This window comes from Aythya ferina, assembly GCF_964211825.1.
Source record: "Aythya ferina genome assembly, chromosome: 12".
Lineage (NCBI taxonomy): Eukaryota > Metazoa > Chordata > Aves > Anseriformes > Anatidae > Aythya > Aythya ferina.
This window is the reverse complement of record NC_140308.1, coordinates 21355183-21379493: the sequence shown is the minus strand read 5'-3', so window position 1 is coordinate 21379493 and position 24311 is coordinate 21355183. Positions and strand designations below refer to the sequence as shown.

At 35.8% G+C, this 24311-nt stretch overlaps 1 protein-coding gene and 1 pseudogene across 9 annotated transcripts in view; one reads left to right on the top strand and one right to left on the bottom strand.

Moving 5' to 3' along the window:
• The window catches only part of LOC311443145 (neural-cadherin-like), a 64269-nt pseudogene extending 61159 nt beyond the window's left edge, over positions 1–3110 (top strand). Inside the window, exon 33 of the transcript XR_014698936.1 lies at positions 2439–3110. The product of XR_014698936.1 is annotated as a neural-cadherin-like (transcript). The remainder of the gene's footprint in view (positions 1–2438) is intronic.
• Positions 3111–5792: 2682 nt separating this feature from the next.
• DPY19L3 (dpy-19 like C-mannosyltransferase 3) overlaps positions 5793–24311 on the bottom strand; it is a 35223-nt gene continuing 16704 nt past the window's right edge. For 5 of the 8 annotated variants that reach the window (XM_084533089.1, XM_084533087.1, XM_084533085.1 and 2 more), the window contains 7 exons: positions 22608–22724; positions 22127–22238; positions 21540–21596; positions 17333–17415; positions 10832–10964; positions 9871–10029; positions 5793–9268 (listed from right to left, as the gene is read on the bottom strand). In XM_084533089.1, the coding sequence (XP_084389215.1) occupies positions 9107–9268; positions 9871–10029; positions 10832–10964; positions 17333–17415; positions 21540–21596; positions 22127–22238; positions 22608–22724 (823 nt within the window). In that variant the 3' untranslated portion in view covers positions 5793–9106. The remainder of the gene's footprint in view (positions 9269–9870; positions 10030–10831; positions 10965–17332; positions 17416–21539; positions 21597–22126; positions 22239–22607; positions 22725–24311) is intronic. The other 3 variants (XM_084533090.1, XM_084533091.1, XM_084533088.1) reach the window with 3 other exon arrangements.

Below are 24311 nucleotides of genomic sequence, written 5' to 3'. Positions count from 1 at the left end.
TCCTCCTTCTTTTAGCCACCATCCCGCCTTAGGGACTTTCCCAATCGCCCAAGGGCATCGTGTCCTTGAGCCTGATTGGCTCTCAGCCAGCTGCGTACGTGCCCAGACTCATGTGAGTTGAGTACAGTACTTTACTAGCCCATTGCCTCCTAACTGCCCAACATCCACATGTCCTATTTTACTTAACCATTCCTCCACAGACGTAGGCTGTCTATTCTTAGAGACTGTTCGTTAGAGTATTTTGTCCGCTATTCTGTATATTAGTTTTCTCAAAGGCCTCAGAGTTACTCAGACTTGACTTGTTAAGAAATTCTGGTACTCCATTTAAGCCTTAATGTATATGGGGGTAGCTGTGGAAGAAACTGTTTTAGGGATTTCTACACAGCGTTTTAAGCCATAACTTTGAGAGGAAGTTGCAGGTATTACAGATGAATAATTTAAATAGATTATTTGCTGACCCACAGATGTTTGCCATGTTAAAAATATGCATTGCCTTCTTTGAACTAGTTAATTTCATGGGTTCAAAAGGTGCCATGACACTGCAGAGGAAATAATTGTCAGGGCATTAATGTGACAGATCAAAAAAGCCAGTGCTAAAGAAAACAAAAGTGTCCCAAAATGCAACATATCTTCAAGAATTTTTAGTAATAACATATTAAGAGTGTTTTACAAGGCCATGTGAGAAAACATTCTTGTAGAGTGTCCTTAATTTCTTGATAAATTACTGTGAGAATATTAAATACAGGTGCATTTTTCCATGTGATACATACAGCTATATACATAAATTCTGTTTTCTTTAGTAAGATGAACTTTCTCTGCAGCATTTTGCAATTTTGCACCCAGAAGGTCTATAGCTTAAGGAAATACACAGTTACTCTATGACAAGTGTAATACACAATAAATGTTTGTTCATTGTCTTTTGTATTATAAAACAAGGAGTTCCGTTTGAGGAGCAGGAGTTGCAAAAGCTCCCTGCTGAAGTAAGATGTATAATACTTGGCTAGACACTATGAAAATTCTTTTGCTTAATGTAACAAAAAGAGAACCCCCTCCCCTTCTCTCCTTCTGCATCTCAGTTGCCTCTTTTGTTCAAAGACACTGCTGCAAAGTTCATGTAACCATCTCCTGATAAGTTGCTAAACTAGTGTATCAACATCCTGCATTCCTGTCTCACGCTGGGCCAACATGACCAAATAAAAAAAAAGAAGTTGAACCACAACGCGGAGGAAGACTACGGCCTTCATCTTCACGACCACCAGAGGGACAGAGACGACCCCCTAGCAACAGTGCGCGCAGTCGCAGAATATACCAGGATGTGCTGCGTAATCCCAGAATTACCAAGATATAAAAAGGGACCCTGGTGGGGGTGAGGTGCGCGCCGTTGGTGGAGCCGAGACTCCCCAGCCACCCAGCGCTGTTTTGCTTGCTGTTGCTTACTCAATAAATTCCTTTCTATTATTAATGCAATGCTCTCTGAAAATTAATTAAGGGGGCAACTTATAACAACAAGTATAATTACTTCTGGAGAGATCTTAAAATACACTTCTGATATTAAGCAGTTGAATCAACTAAATTAATGACTTGATGATCTTAATCTGAGGCTATTACTCCATCTTGAAGAAATGTTTTGAGTGAAGCCTCTGTCTATAGGTTCTATATTCAGATTATTCAGATTTTGTAATTGCTTGGATTGCAGCTCCAGTACTCTAGTATTTTTAATACCTAACTGTTTGTCTAAATTAAAAAAACAACCAACACCCAGAATTACAATAATTTAGGTATATTATAATGTTATCTTAACAAAAGGATCCCAAAGGTACATTTATGTGGAACAGAGACTTTTGTCTTTGGAATGTTAGCTGAGAGTAGATATACTGGGACAAGAAAGAAGGCTGAATTACTGCACCTGAAATAAACATTAATATCATTAATAAAAATAAACATTAATATCATAATAACATTAATATCCTTCTTATTTGGTTTTTACAATCATGCCACTTGATAATTGGCAATTACTCCAAATTGATAGATCTTGAAGAGAAATTATAGTAGATGTTTGAACTTTAAATAGCTACTTTTGAACTGTATTTTCTTACCTTTGGTACTATACACAGTGTCAGGGTTTAGTGATGAAAAACACTCAGATCTGAATTTCAGAGCAAAAATTGGGACTTTTGTCATTCTTATTTGGCTTCTAATAGGAAATTAGACTTGATTTTTAACCTGACTGTAGCAATGCAGGGTGCATGGTGGTTTTTTGCTTTCTTATAGCTCATTGTAGGTGGCAGAGTAGGTTGAACAAGTCAATCCTTGTGTAGTGTTCACACTAAACAGACTGCCTCAGGATTGTTTGTTTCTTGTTGATGTCCAATAGAACATGGAATTTGGGGACCTATAGAGAACATAATAAATTTAACGTGAATGGTTTCTCACTCCAGGATGCATACAACATGGCAGAACTGCAGGTGTCTATTCAAACCAGCCCAGCCTATTTCCTCTGCAAGAAGAAAGAAAAGGCAACAAATCTGAACAGCTTCTTTAGTGGTGCGTCCCCAAGCATGCAGGAGCAGACCAAAAAACATCGGTGCCTACAAAACTCTCTTTTTCTAGTGCAGACTTTGGTCAGTACTTGTCAGATGTTGTTAGAAATGCTGACCACCACCACCAAGCTGTACCCTGTGACTCACTGCAAGTGTTTTACACTGAAGGAGAAGGCTCAGTTGCTAGCAGTCCAGTGCCCTGAGCTCCTCTGACCTGGATGAGGGTATAGTGTATGATGACATTAAAGACTGGGGAACAAAGTTTGAGAAACTAAGTGAATTGTACTTGCATACAGATGCAGAAGACCTGTAGATTACCAGGTATGCTATTTTCAGAGTTTTGGAAGCAAGTGTGAAGGACTTCATGCTCTTGCTGCTTACTTTCAATAATTGTGTACTACTGCTCTCACCCTTCTTTTTATTTTTTATTTTTTATTTTTTTTTGAAATTCCTACTTAATTGATGTATTTAGTAGCAGGAGCTTGTCTTTGGTCATTCTGGACATTTACTTTTGGGGATATTAAGTAAGGGGAAAGAATTCAGACACAACTCGGACTACTTAAGTGATTCACAGAATCACAGAATTTTTCTAGGTTGGAAGAGACCTCAAGGTCATCGAGTCCAACCTCCAACCTAACGCTAACAGCCCTCCACTAAACCATATCTCTAAGCTCTACATCTAAACGTCTTTTGAAGACTTCCAGGGATGGTGACTCCACCACTTCCCTGGGCAGCCTGTTCCAATGCCTCACAACCCTTTCTGTAAAGAAGCTCTTCCTAACATCTAACCTAAAACTCCCCTGGCTCAACTTAAGCCCATTCCCCCTCGTCCTGTCACCAGGCACGTGGGAGAACAGGCCAACCCCCACCTCGCTACAGCCTCCCTTGAGGTACCTAAAAAGAGCGATATTCACATAAAATATTCACATAAAATACCTGAGAAATAAACATTTTTTTCTGTCACTAAGGTAATAATGGGCTCTTTGAGAGTTCCTTATGTTAGCTCATGTACACAACATCTCTCAAAGAGCTTGATATTACCTTAATGCAGAAAAAAAAAGTTTATTTCTAGATAAACAAAATCCTGCCAAAAGGTTAATAATTAAAAGATGGTAGTTTTCAAAAATTATGCAGGAACTATTCTGGCTGCTAATGTATCATAGCAGTATGATAGCACAAAATAATGCAGCTCTCAGATACATGCTAGTAGAAAATCATGATTGTTTGGGGAACAAAGAGAGGGAGGAAATAACAGCAGTTGCTAGGGGTGAAATACCTTCTAAATTACCAATCCTCTTTTCAGACTGTTTAATGTTCAGCTATTATTGTTTGTTTGTTTGTTTTTAATAGAAAATATTTGGAAGAAAGAAGGCACCATTCATATGAGGTGTTGTAAAATGAAGCCACTAAAATAGCTTTGCTTACAGTTACACAAGTAGCTTGTTTGGGAGGTCTGGCTTTTATTTTCATTTTATAGGTTGGATTAATTTGCATGTTGTCCAAGTGAGAAATGTCCATGCAGGATCTTCTTTGTGCATGCATTTGTGACACACTTCGAATAACCTTGAACACTCCATCAACTAATGGCTACAAATTTCAGATGATGTGGCATTTTCATCAGGAACAGCTATGTGCCATTTTTACCCATGTCTAATAGTTCTGATTCACAGACAGTACATGGGCTGTGATTTTATGATTTTACTTATATGCTTACCTGGGAGGAAACACAGGTTCAAGTATCGTGTCATGTTCACAAGTCAGGTATGTCAGAGTCTATAGTTCATTACTTTAGCAGTTGCAAAGCACAAAAAAAAATCTAGCATTTCCCCAGACAGCATTAATTGTATGTGCATTCCTTGTGTTCTTGCCACAACTATGGACAGACTGTCATTTTGGTCATTTTCATTTAATTTAGCTTGTAAGCTCCTTGGGGCAAGGACTGTCATCTCATTTCCCTGTGAAGTGTCATATGTATCTAAAGCACCGTATGAGTAATAAATACGCCTTCTGTATATGGTGTCTCTTCCTTGCATCTATTTAAGGTTGACTGAAGCTTGGATTTTGCTGAATTACTTCCCTCTCAGCTTTGATCAGACACTTCCACGGACTACAACGTGCATGCTTCTCTGTCTGAAGAGAAGCTGAGGGAGGCAGCAGTTGCTTCTGACTGACATGTGGACTCAAGCTTTAGGTACGCACTGTTAATATCTCTGAGTTTTCCAGACAGACGGCTGCAAGCTTGCTGGGGCTACAGGCCAGCACTATTCTCAGATATGAATGCTTTTTGTAACAGACAGACCACTATTCTGAGAAGGAAATTACTAACTTTATGTTCAGTATTTACTCAAGTTGTGTTCCCCATTGGCTTTACTCTACAATCAACCCTCTGGCTGGGAATAGGGAGCTAAGAAGCTGACATGCAGTATGCCCTGCTGCTCTGAGCCTTACATTCACCACAAGCAACAGGACACTTACAAAAGGTGGATGGTTAACAGTGTCAGGTGCAAGAGGCAGGACAAATGGCATGGAGACTAATATATCTCATAAAGTTCCAGTTGTTTTCCTTTCTCTTCCTCCCTACCCTGTTATTTTAATTCATTCCCACAGGACTAAAAGGTTGAGATTTGCAACAGAATGCAATAAACAGAGGAGTCAGTAGTGCTTTGCTCCAACTCCACTGCATTTAAACACATTTCTGAGCTTCTGAGAAAAATTATAAACGTTTACCTTCCCAGGAAAGTGCCCTGATTATAGGGTATTCTGTGACATGGAGAGCTCAACATTGTTTAAGTGCTTAGACCATCTGTGAAATACTTGAATGGTCACTGGGTGGGAGTAAAAGCAAGCCAGACCACAATTCTTGTAGCATGGTGACTTTGCACTAGAGGAACTGGGTTGCTCAGCATAGTTGTAGAGTTACTCTGATTGAGATGTCTCCGATTTCCATTCCCAAACAGGCAATTTGGAAGCCAAGCTGAAGTTGCTCCTCTAACTACTTCCCCAATTGCAGCATATTTGTGATTTGTAATCATACATACACAAATAAACAAGCCAACCCTCAGAGTTGCTTGCGTTTGTAACTATAGTTACACTTTTTTTTTTTTTACATAATGTAAACCAAGGAGTCAGAAGAACTTCAAAACCTGTCTGCTGAAAAATCTTTTCCTTTCCTTCATATGGACTGAAATACAGCAGATTCCCTAACAGCACCTTTCTCAATCAATCCCACCATAAAAAAACAAAAATATCTGATTTTCAAATTACTCAATTTATTTAGTATACAAGAGTCACTACATCTCTTTACAACAACATATAAAATAACTATGTTAGATCTCACCAGCAGAATTGTGAAAAACAAAATGAAAATATACTTATGGTCCTCAAAGGCTTTTCTCCCCTAAAAACATTCCAGCCACTTGATAACATTTTGCCTCTGTGATCTAAAAATGTCATTCAACGCCAACCATTCCACTGATAATGCACAGCTTGAGTCCTTCCAGACAATATGTAACACACATGAAATCATGACGGTGTCATTCACATAGCTAGTTATTTCAGATTTTGGTAAGTGCATTGCCACGAGTGTTGTTCATGGGGCTGCATCATACTTAATACTATGAAACAGTGATATCACTACAGCTGCTTGGAAATAAGGTGCATCAAGATGATGTAGATCAGGAACAGGTGAAGTTATTATAAAAAAAATGCACATGTATAATGCAGTAAATATATACCATAGTAAGACACAGAAAGTAGAGAACATATCCAGTCAAGTAAAACACCACGTACCTCCTAGAAATCACCTGGATTTAGAGACAACCTCTAGGAACAGGAAGCATAGCCCTCTGTACCACCAGTCCCCACAGACCAGTAGGTTGGCCAACACCACTGGCCGCCATGTCCAGCATGCCTTGCTGTGGCGGGCAAGCCTTTAAATTGGGGCAGAGGAGCAGCTGCTTGCTGTCTGAGTGCTGTGTTGACAAGTGTATGTACCTTTCCTCAGAGCTGGTAGGTGTTTTTGTTTCTTGACATTTTCTATTTTACTGTTTTAAAAAGATCATTCTTCTGAATGCTTTATTACACGGTCATTGAAATACACCCTTCCTCTTAAATCTTTCAAATACAGAAGTGTTGGAATAGCTTGGAAGCGTCACAAACTACCTGGCCTTATTGACTGCTAGCTGCAAAAATTTCAAAAGTGGTTTGAATCTAATGCTTCAAGTTTCTGGTGTGCTACTTTGGGGGATATTAGTGTTATGCAAAAAATTGTTACTGTGGTAGTTCTGGATCAGGAGAGTTGTGGTTTTTATGTGTACCCAAGAACAAAGGTAGCTTGGATTTTATTTTAAAAAACAAATAGACCTTTTTATTTTCTATATTTTTATTTCTCTTGTGGCAAAATCACAGGCTGTTTTTGAAGAAAAAAGTCTACTTAAAATAATTGTTATAGCCTGGACTTCTAGTCAGAGCTGTTACCTACAAATAAATTGTGAAAATCTTGGGGTACCACTGGATCTTGGAATCTCTCATAAGAAAGTTACTGCACCTTTAAAGAAAGATAAAACCACATTTTAAAATAAGACAGTACAGCCTAAATACACTTTACCTTACATTTGCTTGTTTTCAATTACTGTAAGGCACTTATTGAGGAATTCACTGACCCATGCTTTCAGCAAGAACAGGCGTGCATCATTACAAGTCTAATTAAAGTTTTAATACTGATTAAAGTGTTTTATTATTGTATTATGTTAAACTGCAGTGGTCTCCAACCTCATTAAGAGATACAGGATAGAATTTACTCAGGAGTTTCAGTTGCACAGTTTAACAGTCTAGCTACTGTCAATGTTTGATTTAAATACAGTCTGATTAAAGCATGCTTTCTTTTTGTGTTAGCATGGAAGTATAGAAGGATGTTGAACACTGTTAATGAGTATTTACTGAATATAAAATTGTTTGAGCATGTGACATAACCATCTCCATCTCTTCAGTAATTTACCTTAGTACAACTGAAAAGGGAAAACATTTAAATCATTTGGCATTGGAACACAGGCTAGTTTTGGAAGCTAATCTTATTACACATCTTGATTAAATTAAATGTGGAATTTGCTATCAGTAGCACTTTAAGTTTCCCATCATTAGAAATTAATTGCAGTGGTAATTATTATAACAGAGTTATTTGCACAGGCCACGAACACTCTTATAGGTGTTCAAATGTTAATTCAACTAGAGATGCTTAATTATTACAGTTCTGTTTTTCATAAGAAACAAATGATCCCAGTGGATGTCTAATTAAAGTTGGAGTACCGTTAGACTTTTAATCAGACTTAATCTCTAATTTCAATATAAAACCAAAGCAGCCCTAAAACACAGTAAAAGTGACATATTATCTACTGAGCATTTACAAAGTCAATACAATCCACGAAATTCTAGCCTGGTAAAAAGACAAAGACTACAAACAAATCACAAATTCACAGGATTGAGGACTGCTTTCACGCAATCTTCCAAACCAATTTAAAAAAATTGTGGTATTTTAGGCTAAAGAGCAAGGATACGTTGATTTTTGTAATAAAATAAAAGGCCTTGTGACTGGAATAATGTAAAGCAAAGCTCTAATACCCAAACATATTTAAATACTTAAGGTTCCTGTCAATTTTAGGGGTGAATGTTTCTTCTGTAAGGTTGGCAGTGTTCAGTTTTGGTATCTTACTTTTGGAATTCATGTGGGGAGAAAATCGCTCCCCTATAGTTCATAAACTACATACAGAAAATAATGCAAGAGTCCAAGCTGAGAAATTCGTGTTTTGTTTGTCCTGAGCATTCTACAAGGATATTTTACAAGGATACATGCAACATGTATCAGGCATGCTCCAACCTTAACTCTCACTAGAAATAGGTAACACTCCATCGTTATATGCATAATGTTATAAAACAGTATGTTTCTTTATCACTAAAAATGCAGGACAACGATTAAAGTTTTATTCTTTAAACTTGTTTGCTGATTCTGCAATCACACCCACAAGCTTAGAAACTCGTATCCACATACATTCCCAATGAATTCAAAAAAGAGGCACTGAAAGAGCATAAGGATCTGTCAAAATAGATCACATTGTAAGATTAAACCCTATTTTTTTAATTAAAGATTCACAAAGATAACACATACTCAGTATAGAAGTAGCATGGCCTACTTTCATTGCATTTCTGTAACTTTATAGTAAAAATCCAAAACGGTGAGCAGAACTTCATAGGCTAGCTATTCTGCAGTGGTCATGCAGGCTGCTCATTTTGTGCGTCTTTCAGCTGGTTACAACTTGAAAACAATTTCACAGGTATTTCAAAGGTCAGATTTTATAATCAATATGGTCCCAGTTAGCATTTATGAATCATTGACAATTCTGGCAACATCAAGAATGTTATCAAAACTAAAACTGTCTTAAAACAAAAAATCAAACAAGAAACCATCAATGTAAAATGTCTCACAAACATGAAATGTTTGTAAACTTCTGTATTTTCTAATGTGGGTTCTGCCATTAAAAAAAATAATGAACTTGAAGCCATTGTTGGAAATGCTATTTATACTTAGCAAGTTTGTAAACATGGAATGTTTTGTTTTGAAACACTCTAATGAAGCGTAAAGTATAAGAAGGCAGATTTTTTTTAATTTCCTCACAGAAGCGAGGATACAAGGAAGGCTTCAAATCAGGTTCACTCTCTCCCAAACCATCCATGATCTGTAATGAAATTGAACAGCTTTATGAAGATTTATAAAATAACAAGAAACTGAAAACAACCTTGGTGATACAATCAGGGTTAGACTGGCCAGATTTGTTAACAGTGACTGTGTGAAACAAGTGAGAGGAAGAAAGTAACATGAAACCAGTAAGATTTACAGTATCATTGTTTCTCAAAATGCTAACTTGTCAGTGGCAAATATCTGCTTTGGGTTATGTGGTCTGCTACGGTTCCATGTTAGCTCTAGAAATGTTTGACAATTGTACTTGCACAACAGAGTAATACAACTGCTCACTTTCCCTGAGGGAACCAAAGCTATGAAGTGATTTACCCTGTGAAAGGGAGCATTATTTGTGTTCTGTTAATCTGATGCTCAGCACAAGTGATTGCTTATTTTGCATAGGTTGAATTCCATCAAATACTATTAAAAGCAAGGAGGGTTCAATTTGGCAATTTTGAGAATGTCTAAAAGCTCCATTAGGTTTTACTTGCTACACTTATGATGAATTGGAAATAACCGAAACTACTCCAAATCCTAGCTGAGCTTCAACAAGAAGCTAAGCAAAATATTTTCTGTATAAATATTGTATGAAATACTTACATGACCATTAGCTGTATCAAGCAGGTCACGTAACCTACAGCCTCTACTGTGTCTTCTTTCATAGCAAATACTGTCTTCTAGGATCACATAGTCTGTGCCAAAGGATTGCAGTATTCTGTAAACATCTTCAGGAGATCTCTTGGCATAGATCTGATAAATCTATAATAAAAGAAAACTGAGTCATAAGGTAAGTGCATAATCACTACCTATTTGTTTGCTCTTTCATGATTCTGTTATTTTGAACCAGAGGAAGAAATGAGATTGATAATCCACATGATAGGTATTTCAAAAACAAACAAACAAACAAAAAAAAACAACAAATGAACAAACAAACAAACAAACAAAAAAAACCAACAAAACCAACAACCCATCTTTATTCAGTATCCATTTACAGTCTCTACAAGATGGTATGCATACTGTAATGCACAACAGTGCTGCTGCTGGCTATGGAACTGGAAGATACTGCTGCTGTTTTCAGAAAGGCCTTGGTAGATGCCTGTAAAACTTTCAGAATGTCTAAACTATAGGAAAGGATAGTTTAAAACAATCCCCCCTGTGTAGAGTTTCTCAAGGTAATTTCTATATAAAATTTCTATATAAAATGTCATGTGCTGTTATATCTGGGAACTCAAGGGCAAATCAGAAAGTGCTCCATGTGAGTGGTCCAACTGGGCAGCAGGATCTGTAAATGGCAACAGTACCTAACAGTTTGTTCAGAACAAGCCTGAGCATCTAGTTCAGTTATTCAGACATACCAGCTGTCAGAAGTGACTTAGCAGATGCCCAAAGCACTGAGTTTCACAAATGGAATTATATTCTGGAACTGTATCTGAAAGTAAGTTAGAGCAATGCATAAGCACATGATGTCACTTGCACTATGCCATTAGAGATTGTACGTGTTTTCCTGAATGGAGCCAGCGACATGAATAGGAATTAGCTTAAGCAATTGCAATACTCTTACCTGTTTTGTTCTCTCTCTCAGATGTTTATCCTCATAATGTGGATGATTAGTTAACGTCCGTCCAGTGCACAGTTTGACTCCTGCTAATAGCTGCATGCTTCCAGCAAACACTGCTGTGTTTGGAGTGTTTGACCTAAACAAATGTTGATAAGTCTGAGGAAGTCTCTGTGGGGGTATTTTTGCATCACTTGTTACAGATCCAATGGAATGAAAAACATTTTTGTGTCTTCATTATTCAGGGACCAAACTGTTAAGCAACCATGTTTTTTCTCAAATATGAGGCCTTAAAGTCCAATATTTCCTTTAATGATGTACACTTGAAAGTGTACAATAAATCTCAATAATAAATACATACTCTGGAACTGTAAATAACAAATGCATTATGAGGAAACTTAGGGAAAACATGATCCTGAAAATGTTAACTAATTCCACATGTCATGTGTTTCTTGGGCTCATAGAACCTCTCAATATTCATAATTTTCTACATCCTAATTATTTTTAAAAAATCAGGAAATTTATTGTGACATACATTTGTATATGATGCAAGGTATTCTACATAAAGCAGATAATCTGAATGCAAAAACTTGTTCCTGGTATTCATATGGAATGAAAATTTTGCTGTGTCACACACATCAATCTTCCTATTCCAGCAATTGTGGGAGAGAAGTTATGAGGAAAGTCACCCTAGTTGCAAAAAGCATGGTTCCTGTTGCAGGATCAGGGGGATGCAGCGTGGAGGAAGAGGTCAGACAGAAATACTATGGATTATTGATACAGTGATCTCATCTGAAAATCAAAACCAATGCCTAGAATTGTTACCTAAATAAGTCCTGGTGTTTTGGGATTGTTTAAACACCTCCCCAGGAAAGCACTGTTTTGCCCATACTCCCCCTACAAGTTTAGAACCTAAATATATTAAGACACAGTAGAAGAAAAGTGTTAAATATGCCAGGCAAGAGAGGCTACTATAATTTAAGGCTAATAAAAGTGGTGATAGTATGCCAATTGCTTAACTGGTTTCCAGCCCTTAGTGGGTATATAACTAAGGGATGTTCTAGGAAGAGATTAAAACAACAGAAAGAAGCATACACTAAGCCAATTAATTTTAAATTGAGGAAACATGAATAGATGCCTAAAATTCAAATGCATGCATGCATGGCACCTATGGTAGTCAAAGAAGTGTGACACTTCAGGGTGTGCTTAGGGAGCCTTTTGAAATTGCAGCTACAAACTCAGTCATCTTTATGCTCAATGATAGGCTTGAAAATGTTGAGACAAGTATTAGCTTTTAGTATTGCTTTGCAAGAGATTATGCTTATCAATGAATTAATAACTACAAACCCTTCCTACAAATTCTTGCATTGTTATGTTGATCTCATTTGGGACGGGCAGAGATATGATAATAATGATATGATAATTTAATATGATAATTTAACTTTACTGATTTACTAGTTCTTAAGTAGCTTCACTTGGAATTCTGCAAATATTTTATCTCCTTTAAAATTTCTTTTACTTAAAACATTGAAAGTCATTAGGCGTCATGAAGTAAATGTTTTATTAAAATAAATCAATTCATCTTAGAATATTATGTAAATGTAATGGTACTGACAGGCTGTCAGCTAGGATTCACTGTTTCATCTGCAAGAAGCACAGTTCTTTAGACTAAGCTGAAAACACATGGACTAGGTTCACATGGGAACTTCAGAGAGCTTAAGACACCTAAATAGAAAATGATGATTCTGAACGCTTTCAATATGTCTGTGTTACTGTGCGAAGTCTGTTTCAGTTCCAGATTAGTTCAAGTTTTATAGCTCAGCAATACTTATCTCCTGACTTGGCCTCATCCAGGCAATTTGGCACCTCTGATTCCTGAAGTGTCCAAGAGCAAACTTGCATAATCAAACTTTTTTTTAAAAAAACAAAACAAAACAAACACAACTAACTCATAAGCAAACAAAAGCAGCCTACAGCCTCTTTTCTTACAAAAGAAATCTTCAGGAAATGGCGAGAGTTTCCTTTTTTCATTATTCACTGGTTAAAATGCTTGTCCAAAATGTAGAAGATGCACAAGGCTCAATTCCCGTTTCTAAGAGTAATACCTCTTGCCCAGGAGGGGTGAAATACAGCTCAGTGCATTCTTTATTTATTGGGCGTAAAGAGCTTTGACCATTTTCCCTCCTGCTGTATTTTAAAAGCAATCCAATGATCTTCTCTTGGTTTCCAAAAAATTGGCTTACAGGCCTTGGTCCTGGATGGAATTGGGAACAAGGTATTCCAGGTGAAGGTAGATGTTTCCCCAAGACTCAGATTTACGTGTCTGAAGACCTACATGTACCACTGCCCATATTTTACCCGGGCCAGCTCCAACAGTTCCCAGGCCAACAACCAGTGTGACCTTCATGTGATTCTAAGCTCTAGTTATATCTCAAAGAATTTTAACTGGTAGTTGCTACTGAGCTTTTATCTTCTGAAACAACCACTAGACGGGGACATGACAATTAACTAATATTTTTCAGGTACAGGGTAATTTCTACATTTCATGCAAGCATCCCTCTCTAATACTTGTTACCTACGTCAGTCACTAAATGCTGTGGTCTGTATCCAAGGCAGCAAATGTGCTTCAAACCGCTGAATGACACTTCTCTATTATAGAAAAATGAAGCAATTTTTACAAATGTCTGAACAAATTAAGTATAAAATGAAAGGATAATTTGTTTCCATAGCTTTCCGCCAAGCTCCATACCACACTGCCCAACCTGCAAACAATTTATTCTGTATGAAATGTCACTAAATAATGACAAGGACTTAAAGGTCAAACTGATTTACATTATGTAATTTAAATGTCATTTCAAGCAGACTTGATGGCATTTTGAACAAATAATTTCATTTATTTTTGAAGCTCTAAGCCTTCAACAAGTTAATTACAGCTCAACTAACGCATAAACTAACCACTACAGTATAACGTGTGAAGCTTTTCTTTACCTAAATTTAAGAATGTAGAGAATTATGTAAATACTAAAGAATAACTCATTAAAAAGAAAAGGGCTTCACAGGAATTACAGGTCTATGCTCAACTTGCACAGACTCTACAAGTTGTAGTAATTCTTTCTGTTAATAAGCTGCTACAGAATTATTGCAAGTTTGTTTTAAGGAAGCCCTAATGAAATGGCAAATGTTGTAATCACAGTTATATCATTATAAAGAAAAACAGCTATTTCTATTTACTGAAAGTAAACTCAGTAGTCAGCTTTCAAAGGTATAAAATAGGCAAATCGCAGATTATTCCTTTCTTAGCACTTGGGTGCACTTGGGTGTGAGATGAATAAACAAAGCAAAGGGACTTGAGAAAAGGAAATTCTGAAAAGAGCTTCTCAATCATGCCAATCCAGAATCTTCTTTGTCTTGAAAACAAAGGCCTTTTAATTGCAGAATGCTCTACTAAAATATAGCTGAAACTGGTAGGCAGTAAAACATATGCAATGAGACTACCATGGTTTTCCCTCTCCTCTCATTTGGAAAGATAGAAAATAACAGAAGATGACAGCCACAAAGAAAGAGCAACAAGATGCATTTTTGTTAGTTCCAGCCTCAATTTCTTGCATGCACATATTGTTCACATAAAGGAGTGCACCTACACTGCTGGGAAAAACATCATTCTCAGGCACTACCAAGTTTGTGCCTGAATTTTACAGGCAAATCAGAGCCAATAGCAAAGGATACGCCCAAGAATTTCAGGAAAGAGTAATTTAAACAAGTGTAATATTGCCCTTAAAGTCTGGAATATGTGTTGATTTCAGTATGATTACCCTTGAAAATCAGGTAAGTCAGAGTGAAGAGTTAAAATTTATAGTGGGCTTGAAATTAAAATATAACTGTTAATACAAATTACTGGATAAAATAACTCCTATCAAATCATGGGCATTCTATTTTTGTACCCTTAGCTGCACTTTCAAAATTTGGGGGGGTCTCTACTAAAATAAAATTTGCCTGATTGATCCCCATGTCTGAATCAAATCCATTTGACACACAACTAAGCTCTGCCAAATCTTAGTCTCAGTTAACTTCCCCTCTATTTTGGCTGTTGTCTGAGATTTCTTAAATTAACAAAACAAAAACAAACAAACAAACCACCTTTCCTATGATTTTTATTAACTGTTGATAAAATATGCCACAGTTCTAGACAGCTTTCCCCCTTAAAGGCAGAAGACATTGCTTCTTAAACACTTACCAGAAGAAAACAGAGTAGGGAAGTTCACGCTACTCATTTGCTCATTCTACTGATACTCTTCCCCATCTCACAAATGAGCAAGTTGTTCCTGTTGTCTTAGGGAGAAAGACCAAAACTAAGAATTTTAATATACCTCCCATCTGGGAACAATGCTATGAACTATCCCTGTGTTACTGGTAGGACCTCCTTGACCTCTTTTTTTTCTTTACTAACTAGAAAAATGAGGTGGAGGGTAGGAAACAACAAGACTGGGATATGCAAGCTCATTATGTCAAAAATTGTGCTCTAGAATAGATGCAGTCCGATACTATGCAGGCACTTTATTTTAAAGATATAAACCAGTATATCTTCCTGAAAACGTTATGCTAATGTTAGTAAGGGAAGGAGTTAATACACCTGAGACCCTTCGTAGTGGACAGACTAACAGTTGGCTATGATTCAGACTATATATTTGTATATTTGGCCAAGTTAGTATGCATTTAGATCTAAGCAGATCAAGAGATGTGGAGAGACTAAAACACAGATGAGTTATTCCTAATTCAATGCTGTATGTGACAAATTAGAGCACCTTATGCTGAGTTTTAGTAATGAATGATTAGTTCCTGATACCAACCTTGACGGATCATTAATTGTAGCAGAGTTATCAAGTGTCAGTATCATAAAATACTCTTCTTAGGAATCAAAACTTAAGAAAATCAGTCCCACTTTTAGAAACTTACCATTATTTTTTGTTGGCTTGTATTTAAGTCACTAATAATTAACTCCGCTTTGTATGAATAATATGTCTAAACAAAATAAATCCCAAATAGAAAATTTACCTCTAATTGTCTGTCATAACATGAAAAGAGGACAAGCACCGGTTTAGCATTTTCAGCACTAAGAACATATGAAAAATTATTTGCATTGGATCAAGTCAAATCCAGTTCATGACTGGGAATAACTCCACATGCATATTTTATGTACAAATCTATATGTAACTCCATATATTGTACACAGGAGACCTGAACTATCAGACATTTACCATCTTTTAATACAACAGAAGTGCTAAATTGAACTGGCTGGTAAACAATAGTCACAATAATGTGTCAATATGGCTGCAGAGATTCTAAATGATGGAAAAAACATGGTCTGCTTTCAAAATAAGTCAGGGAAGGCTTGTAATGCATTTTACTTCTGAATTACTCCTTCTGGTTTATGGATTAAAAATACACGATGATGGAGTACAAATATGCTGCTATGGGTAGAATGGGCCGGGTGACTGGCTTCCCTGAAATTCACTGCATATGAAAACACGATAGAGGGTTTCAAGGAAATACTAGGTCAGTGCTAAATGTAATAGGTCTAGAATAGTCTCCTCCAGACCATGAAACTGATTTTGAAAAATGTTCCAAATAAATAAAAATCCCAGGACTATCTCTATATTAACCTGAACTTAATCTGGAAGATTTCGGTGGTTAACTGTATGTTAATAGAATATATCTCTTAAATTCACAATCCTCCATAGAATGTCCTATTTGGCCCTTTTTATCAGATCTTCTACTTGGAGTGTTCTAAACTGTTTTAATCAAAAAAGTACTTTCCTATACTTTGTGAGAAAGCAGAAGTGATGAGTTGGGGCTGAAATGATTCTCACACTCTTGAAACAGACTTTGTACTTGTGTTTAGCCTTGTCAAGTTCAATTACAAATATTTTATTTACAGTTTGGTACATATTCATTCTAGTAAGTAATTCTACTATTTTAAAGGTCAAGAAACATACTGTAGGGTACAGCTTTCCTGGCCCTACAACTGTACATGCCAGTTTTTTACAATTATAAACATTCTATTTTTTTCTTAAAGAAAACGGAAAGGGTGTGGGAATGGGTGGAGGACTGGGAAATCAAAAGAAAATTGTTTCAATACAAAGAACTACTAATGTAAAGAGGTAGACATGGTATGATGGAAGAAGCTTGACACCTCCAAAATGACTCTTTCAGTTGGGAAAACAGTGTGCTTACAGGAGCAAATGGAATCAACAGCTTTCCTGGCACACATGCAGTACAGTAGCATGGTACTGAACCAGAAAACAAAAGCAGACTGGGGGGCCTTCGCCTATTGCTGTCCACCACAGCTGTTAATATGCTAACCTCTAAATACCCCATTCATCTGAAACTATCTCTGTGGGTCACCAGAGATCACTCATGACCTGTGACAAATAAAACAGAGGACTATAACTAAGAACATTAGATTTACATAAATAGCATTTAACTTAAATAGAGAAAAAATCCTCTTACTTAATCCAATTCATCAGCTCCACAGTGTCTGGGTCATAGAATTCTCTCAGCTCTGACAGTTCATCCATTATTCCTGGCCAGAACTACAGTGAAAAGAAAATAAACTGAAGACAGAATGAAGAAAACAACTTCTGGATGTTTAATTATTTCCTCTCAGTTGGTAATTGATCTCATCCAGCTCATTGATTGCAAGAGTTAAGCGTATCTACCCTTATGAAGGATGTGTGACTGTTATTATGACATAAACACACAGTTTCAAAGTTATAGATACGTAGCACTTGCTAGATGACCAAAAGGAACTTAATAACATGCTGTGGTAACCTTCAGGAACTTTTCTCAGAGCTCTGGAAAACTCTCACTGGAGCGAGTGGTTCTGGTGAGAGGTTTTCAGAACTGTTATAGTTTAAGATCAATTTGTATCTTGATACTTGTGGGAAACCACAAGTTGTCACCAGATGTGATTGTTGTGCATTGTATCTGCTTTACACGAGCCATTTCCTTTCCCTGGACTATAGAATGAATAGGAATATTTTAAGTTATTTCTTGACAGGGCAAGCTTTAAGAAAAAAGATCAAGAAAAAGAGTCATCATGTAACAGTTCACTACACAACAGGCAAGCCATTAAATAATGTCAATGACTACAGGAGAAGGAAAGGCACCAGAACCTGACAATAACGTTAGAAAAGCAACTTACGACTAAATGCAAAGAGGTAGCAGATATGTATCAGAAGTTAAAATCATTACATGTGCTATGGATGCCTTTAATGGCATTTCAGAAGTTTGAATTAAGAGAATCACTAAAGGAAAAAAGGAGAGTACTAGTGAATAGTAACTTCCCATCTGGGGAAAACGTTTCAAAACTTACTGAAGACAGTACATAAATCAAAGTTGGAGGAAGGAAATGAGAAGGACTGAAACAGATTTTTGAAAGCTGACCAAAAAAAAGAAACAACCAACCCACCAAACTAACAGAACAGAGATATATTTGAAGGGTTTCTTGTTCAAGCTAGAGAATATTCAAGGGCAAAAGGGAGCAGTTAAGAAACATGATGACAGTGTTAATGACTAACTGATAGTTTTACATCTGTCTTTACTACAGAGGACATTGTGGTGAAACCTATTCCAGACCTGTTTGCTTAGATAATAAGCATTGCTGGCTTGCAAAGTGAAATGTCACTGGGAAAAAGTATACGAAAAACCTCTTGATGATCTAAAAAAACATAAATCATCCAATTTAGATAATTTCCATCCAAGGGTTCATGAGGAATTTGAATGTGATGCTGCTGAGGTACTTAGCAAAAATATGCATTCTTTTACTACAAGTGTATTTATGTAGGAGGGCTGGTGAGCAGGAGATACAGTTGGGTCAATTAAGACACTTATTAGCGTAACTGTTAATTTGATACATTTGTTAAAGTAATACTGACTGGTAGATTGAGAAACGTCTAAAAGACAGTTGTGGCAGAAACACAGCCTTAGTAGTGTTTTGGAAAGTACTACAGTATTGTAACGTATTTCCGTTCTTCTGAAGATCTCCCAAGAGATTGGTAAATAAATTAAGCAGTTGTGAAATGAGACTTTAGAATCTAATAACAGAACAAAAATTCCTTTCTTCACTGCTGAACTATCCCAGGTAGCCAAATGTTTTGAAAGCTTGGAATGCCAATTGCTTGGAGTCCCTTCAGACTGGAGACAGAAGGAAAAGGACTCTGCTTTGAGTCTAGATTATGCTGCAAACCTGCCATGCAATGGATATACACCTTGAGGATATACACTTGGCAATTTAAACTCAATGCTTGTGGTAAGAACTCGGGAATTTTTAAAAGCTTGTAGGTTTCCTCACATAAAATCTTTTATTTCTATCTAGAAAGCCTAGACTTTAAATAATTATCCCAGCCATAAATTTGGAGGTACTGAACAGGTCACTGAGGTTCCTAGCAGTTCAGAACTTTTCAAATACAAGGCTAATAATTTTGAATTCAAAATGTTTAAGTATTAATTATTTGGCCTCTTAGTGTAAAGCAGAAACTACCATATTATAAATACATACTGTTGGCCAAAGAATGAAAAATAGCAATCTTCTTAGGAACTGAATTAAATATTATGAATCAAAATAAATGTATTTTCTTTTGTCATTTCTTCTCCAGACTTTCACATTCACAAACTTTAGGTGTAAAGAATAAATACATACAGTACATACAAGGAGTTCTTCAGCCAAAGACAGCTCAGATCATTAGTATATGTTGAGCTATGAGCTCAAACAAATGTATGTATACCTTTGGAGTAAAAGGACTTGGACATGATAAAGATAAAAATAAAGTTTAAGAAACTGGATAAATCAACAGTTTAGTAGCAAAGCAAAATCAAGATTATTTGCCAGAAACACTAACTGCAAACTTGCTGAAGCTCAGGAACCAATTTCCAGTACCAACAATTTATTTAGGAATGACTGACATGCAAACACAATTTGATGGGTATTATTCTGTTGAGAAGTTAAATGCAGCGGACACTGATACAACCAAAATCTGTCTATAAAAATATGAAGTGAAATATGGAGAATATTTAGTACTGCTGCATTATATCCACGTGTTTACCTGTGACACAGCTAAAGAACGCACAGAGATATTACCGTACTTTTACATGAAGCCTGAAAGACAGCTAGCATTTTAGCTGAATCTGTATCTAAATAAATTATTGTTCAAGTGATGTATTTGGGACTCTGGTAACCACAAGCCTCAAAAGAGGCTTTCATTAGCTTATTTAGGATTAGGTTAATAATCCCATAGGCTTCTTTCCTGAAAGCTCACTATTAGTGTTTTGTTTTTTTTTTTCCCCACAAAGCACAAATATATCATATATTCCTCTGTACTTGAAAGAAATGACTTTTGAAAGAAAAAAATACTAGGTTGATGTATATTTTTATTCCCACTGAGCACTTCTGAAAAATTTAATTTTTAATGTCAATAAAAATGATTTCCTATATTTAGAAGAAACACAAAAAATAAGGCTTGTCAGGCAGACTGAGCACAACTACAACTGATCTAAAGCATATGAAAATCATTGATTTTTGTTGACTTCAGAATTGAATCTGACAGATTCAGGAACTTTGTATCTCCTCATGGAGAGTAGGAGGAAAAGTATTTCAGGCTAATCTGTCACATTAAGTCATTAGAATGTTATGCTCTTAGCATCACCCGTGTCAAAAGAAATGGCATTATTTTGATTATTTTCAGAGATGATAAAAAGGGAAAACATGATAGAAAACTTCCTTCTCAGCTAGCACACCAATGAAAAAAATCCTAGAAAATCCTCTAGCAGAGTAACAGGAAAATTTAAGTAGAATTCATCAGTGTAACTTTGCTAAATAAAGTTTTTCCTTTTTTTTTTTTTTTTTTTTTCCGACTTTTTGTTTCATTTTATTAAAGTGGAGGAGCAAAGAACATACTTCTGGAGTGAACTCATAGCAACTTTCTTAACTGTTACGCTTTACTACTACCTTTTTAACTTTAATAATGCAAATTCACCTGGAGTTTCTCTGAAGGTTATTATTTAACAGAAATAGTCTCATCTCATACTAGGTCTTGCAGAAAAAATGTCTGCAACCAAGTGCCTTCTGACTTTTTTTCTTTGCAAATGCAGATTAAAAGGATGATATGCCCATTAATTTTATGATATAATTCTCACTGCTGTGACAGACTGACAGACTAATAAACTTGTAAAAGTTATTATTTTAGCCTGTTATTTATGTTTTTTTGGTCTGTTCTGTATTTTAAAATGTCAGAGGAGGCACTGCAGTAGAGAATGTTTTGATTATTTCTACTCCTACATCATCATACAATTTAACAATCTGCATCTTATCTGCATACTATCTGCAACTTTGTCAAAACAAATTTCCAGAAAGTAAGGCATATAAATCATACCTGCTAATTTATGCATATAAATGCAGTCAAACATTTGTAACTATGAACAATCCTTTGGATCAAATGAGTAATGTAGTATCTTATGAATAATGTAATATATTATAATGTAATATCTTATGAATATATTATAATGTATTATAATGTAATATCTTATGAATAAAGGTGTACACACTTTTTTTTTTAAAAAACTTTCTGTGCAATTATGTACAGACAACATCTCCTTAGTAAAAAATGAAAATCCCATGCAATTAATAAAGGCCAAAACACTGAGAGAGAAAAATACTTACCTTATATGAAATGTATAGCAATGTAATTATTGGTATGGAATATTTAATCATTTGTGTCTAAAAGAAATCCCAAAAAAAAAAGTTATTCTGATGATACATCTTTTTTATACTTAATTTTCAATATATTGATATATATTACATGCTTATGTGGTAGAATTTACACGTTTTGAATTTTAAGTTCATATTCTCATTTTGTTTTAAAGTAAGGCCCTTATACTTCTACCACAAAATGATGGATTTATATCTCTTTAATCGATCTTCTACCAAGATAAAACACTGTACAGTTGAGTTTAACAGACTCTAAAGTTCTCTTCAGACTGCTGCTTTCTTATTATTAAGACTTTTTTTTAGTAAAATTGTAGTTATTTTTCACAGCTACATCAATAGTGCCATCTAGTGTATTCAAATGGAATTGTTTAATATATAAAATACTGGAAAATATATTTTACTTGATAAGCTTATACAAATATACTTCAGAAATAACTATTTTAAGAGGACTACAAACAATATTTATAGCTTTGGGTCTTGATTGACTTAGCTATGAAGCAAAAATTAACTTCATGAAATCCAGTAAGTATAGTGCCAACCCGCTGTGATGTGTAGAGATGAACACATTTCAGGATTAGTCGCCATACTTCTGTACTACACAGGCCAAAAGATGCAAATACACACATGTGGGACGTCCACAGGTACTTCATTCTGAAAGAATGCACACAATTTTTTTGCTTATCATCTGGAACTCTGCTAAGCTGTACTGATGAGAGCAGTTATATTACAAACATTTTGAACACAGTTTTCTTGGACTTTCAGGACTCTTAAATAATTTAATGAAAGATCACTTTGGTATGTGCTCTTGAAAACATATCTGCTCCCCAAATTCCAAACAATATTTTTTGGCAGAATTTGGGGAAATGTCTCAGTCAAGAGGAGGTGATACACCAGGGAGAGAAAAGAAGATTCATGGCGCTATCAGGTTATGGTCAGCATTTTACACTCTTACTAAAATATATTGTCTACAAAAACCTTTAGAATAATAACAACAAGAATAACAACAAAAAAATGTTGTACCTCATTGTGCTTAATGCCAGACACCCAAAAAGAACTGTGTGAATTAAGTTGTAAGCAGCATCAGGCTTCAGTGTTATTGTATATTCTTCTGCTTTTTCCTGAATTTGATTTGAACCACTGATTGAACACAAGAAACAAAGTGTTATATTAAGTTCTGTTACACACATCATAGTAGTTGGCAGTATTTTAAAAAAAGCACATTTAATCCTGATGCAAAAGAGCAATACTGCTGCTATCAGTCCACAATCTTATATTACATCTACGATATAATTAAGCCTGATATCACCAACTTGATAGAGCAACATTTTCATGTTTGGTTTTCTGCATGTGCAGTGGGTTTAAATATGTTGAGAATGAGACACAATTATTTACAGAAAGGTATAGCTGAACAACTTGGTCTATTGCTTGAAGCGGCTACTCCCACAGGATTCACAAGGCTTTTGATGACAGTAAAAAACTTTACTGTGTTTTGTGGTTCTCTGTTGGTATACCTGGATGCTACTTAAACTGTAGAATTTAGTCCATCTACAGAAAAGTAAGCTTACAGAAAGGAAGTGCTGAAGAACTGGTTATTGTCTAATGTGGCCAGTTTTGTGAATGTTCGTAAAGGTCTGGTCAAAAAAGAAGCTGCTTAAATGCATGTGGGGGTTTTCCCTGTTTGTTTGTTTTGAGGGGGTAGTTGACATAACTGGGTCAGTATTAAAAACTGCAGTGAAGTCTTAGATTACATTAAGGGTTACAGTAATAAATAGCTGTAGAGTCTTTTGTTAGTTTTTAAAAATTGACTACTGCAATTAGTTTTTCAATATGTCATTGAATGCCACCAAAATGCCTCATAGAGGACTGACTTCACAATCACCATATCATAGTTTTAGAATCATTATGTGCCAGACCCTGTCTCACTCCCCTTTGCCCTTCACACCTTTTTCTTGTTTTCCATAAAGCCTACAGTGATTGATATTAGTAATATAATACTCCTTAATTTTTCGTTAATCAGGTTTCCTATCATCCCTTCTAACTTTTGCCCACATTATAAATGTGAAACAGAGTAGTTTATAATTAATCATTTACTTTAAAAAATAAAATAAATTTAAATTAGTATTTAGTACTAATTTTCTTCTACTGTTCTGTAAATTCCTCCAAATCCTACACCTTAGCTACAGGAACTAATCTAAATTACCTGGTGGCAGGTGATGGGCAGTTGCAATCTACCATTCTTGCCACCTCTTTACACAGATTGCAACAGTTCAGGTCAGAGTGTGTTAGTTCCTATCTGGGCAGCTTGAGGACACCCACCAAGTGAGTAAGGTACTCACAGGGGCAATGAGATGAACTATAGAAACTAACACGTATGTTTAAAAAAAAATAAAAAAGCACACTTTCTCCTCCCTTCACCAGAAAAAAAAAGAAAAAAAAAAAGCCCAACCAACAAACAACTCTGTATATACTGCAGAACTTCAACAGCAAACAAAAGAACTGGGAAGAATCTTGCGGAGATTATTTCTTTGTTCAGACCTGTTACGCTGATTGTAATTTTAGCTTTAATAGGAAATCACTTATTCTGCCTGATCTCTATGTAGTACATCCTATTGTTTCCTTAGCACATGTGGAAAGTCGTAATGTATGCTGCTGCATTCAACTGTCAGTTTCTTGGCCTGCTGAAGAAAACTGATTTAAAAAAAAAGGGGGAATTATTTTTAAAAC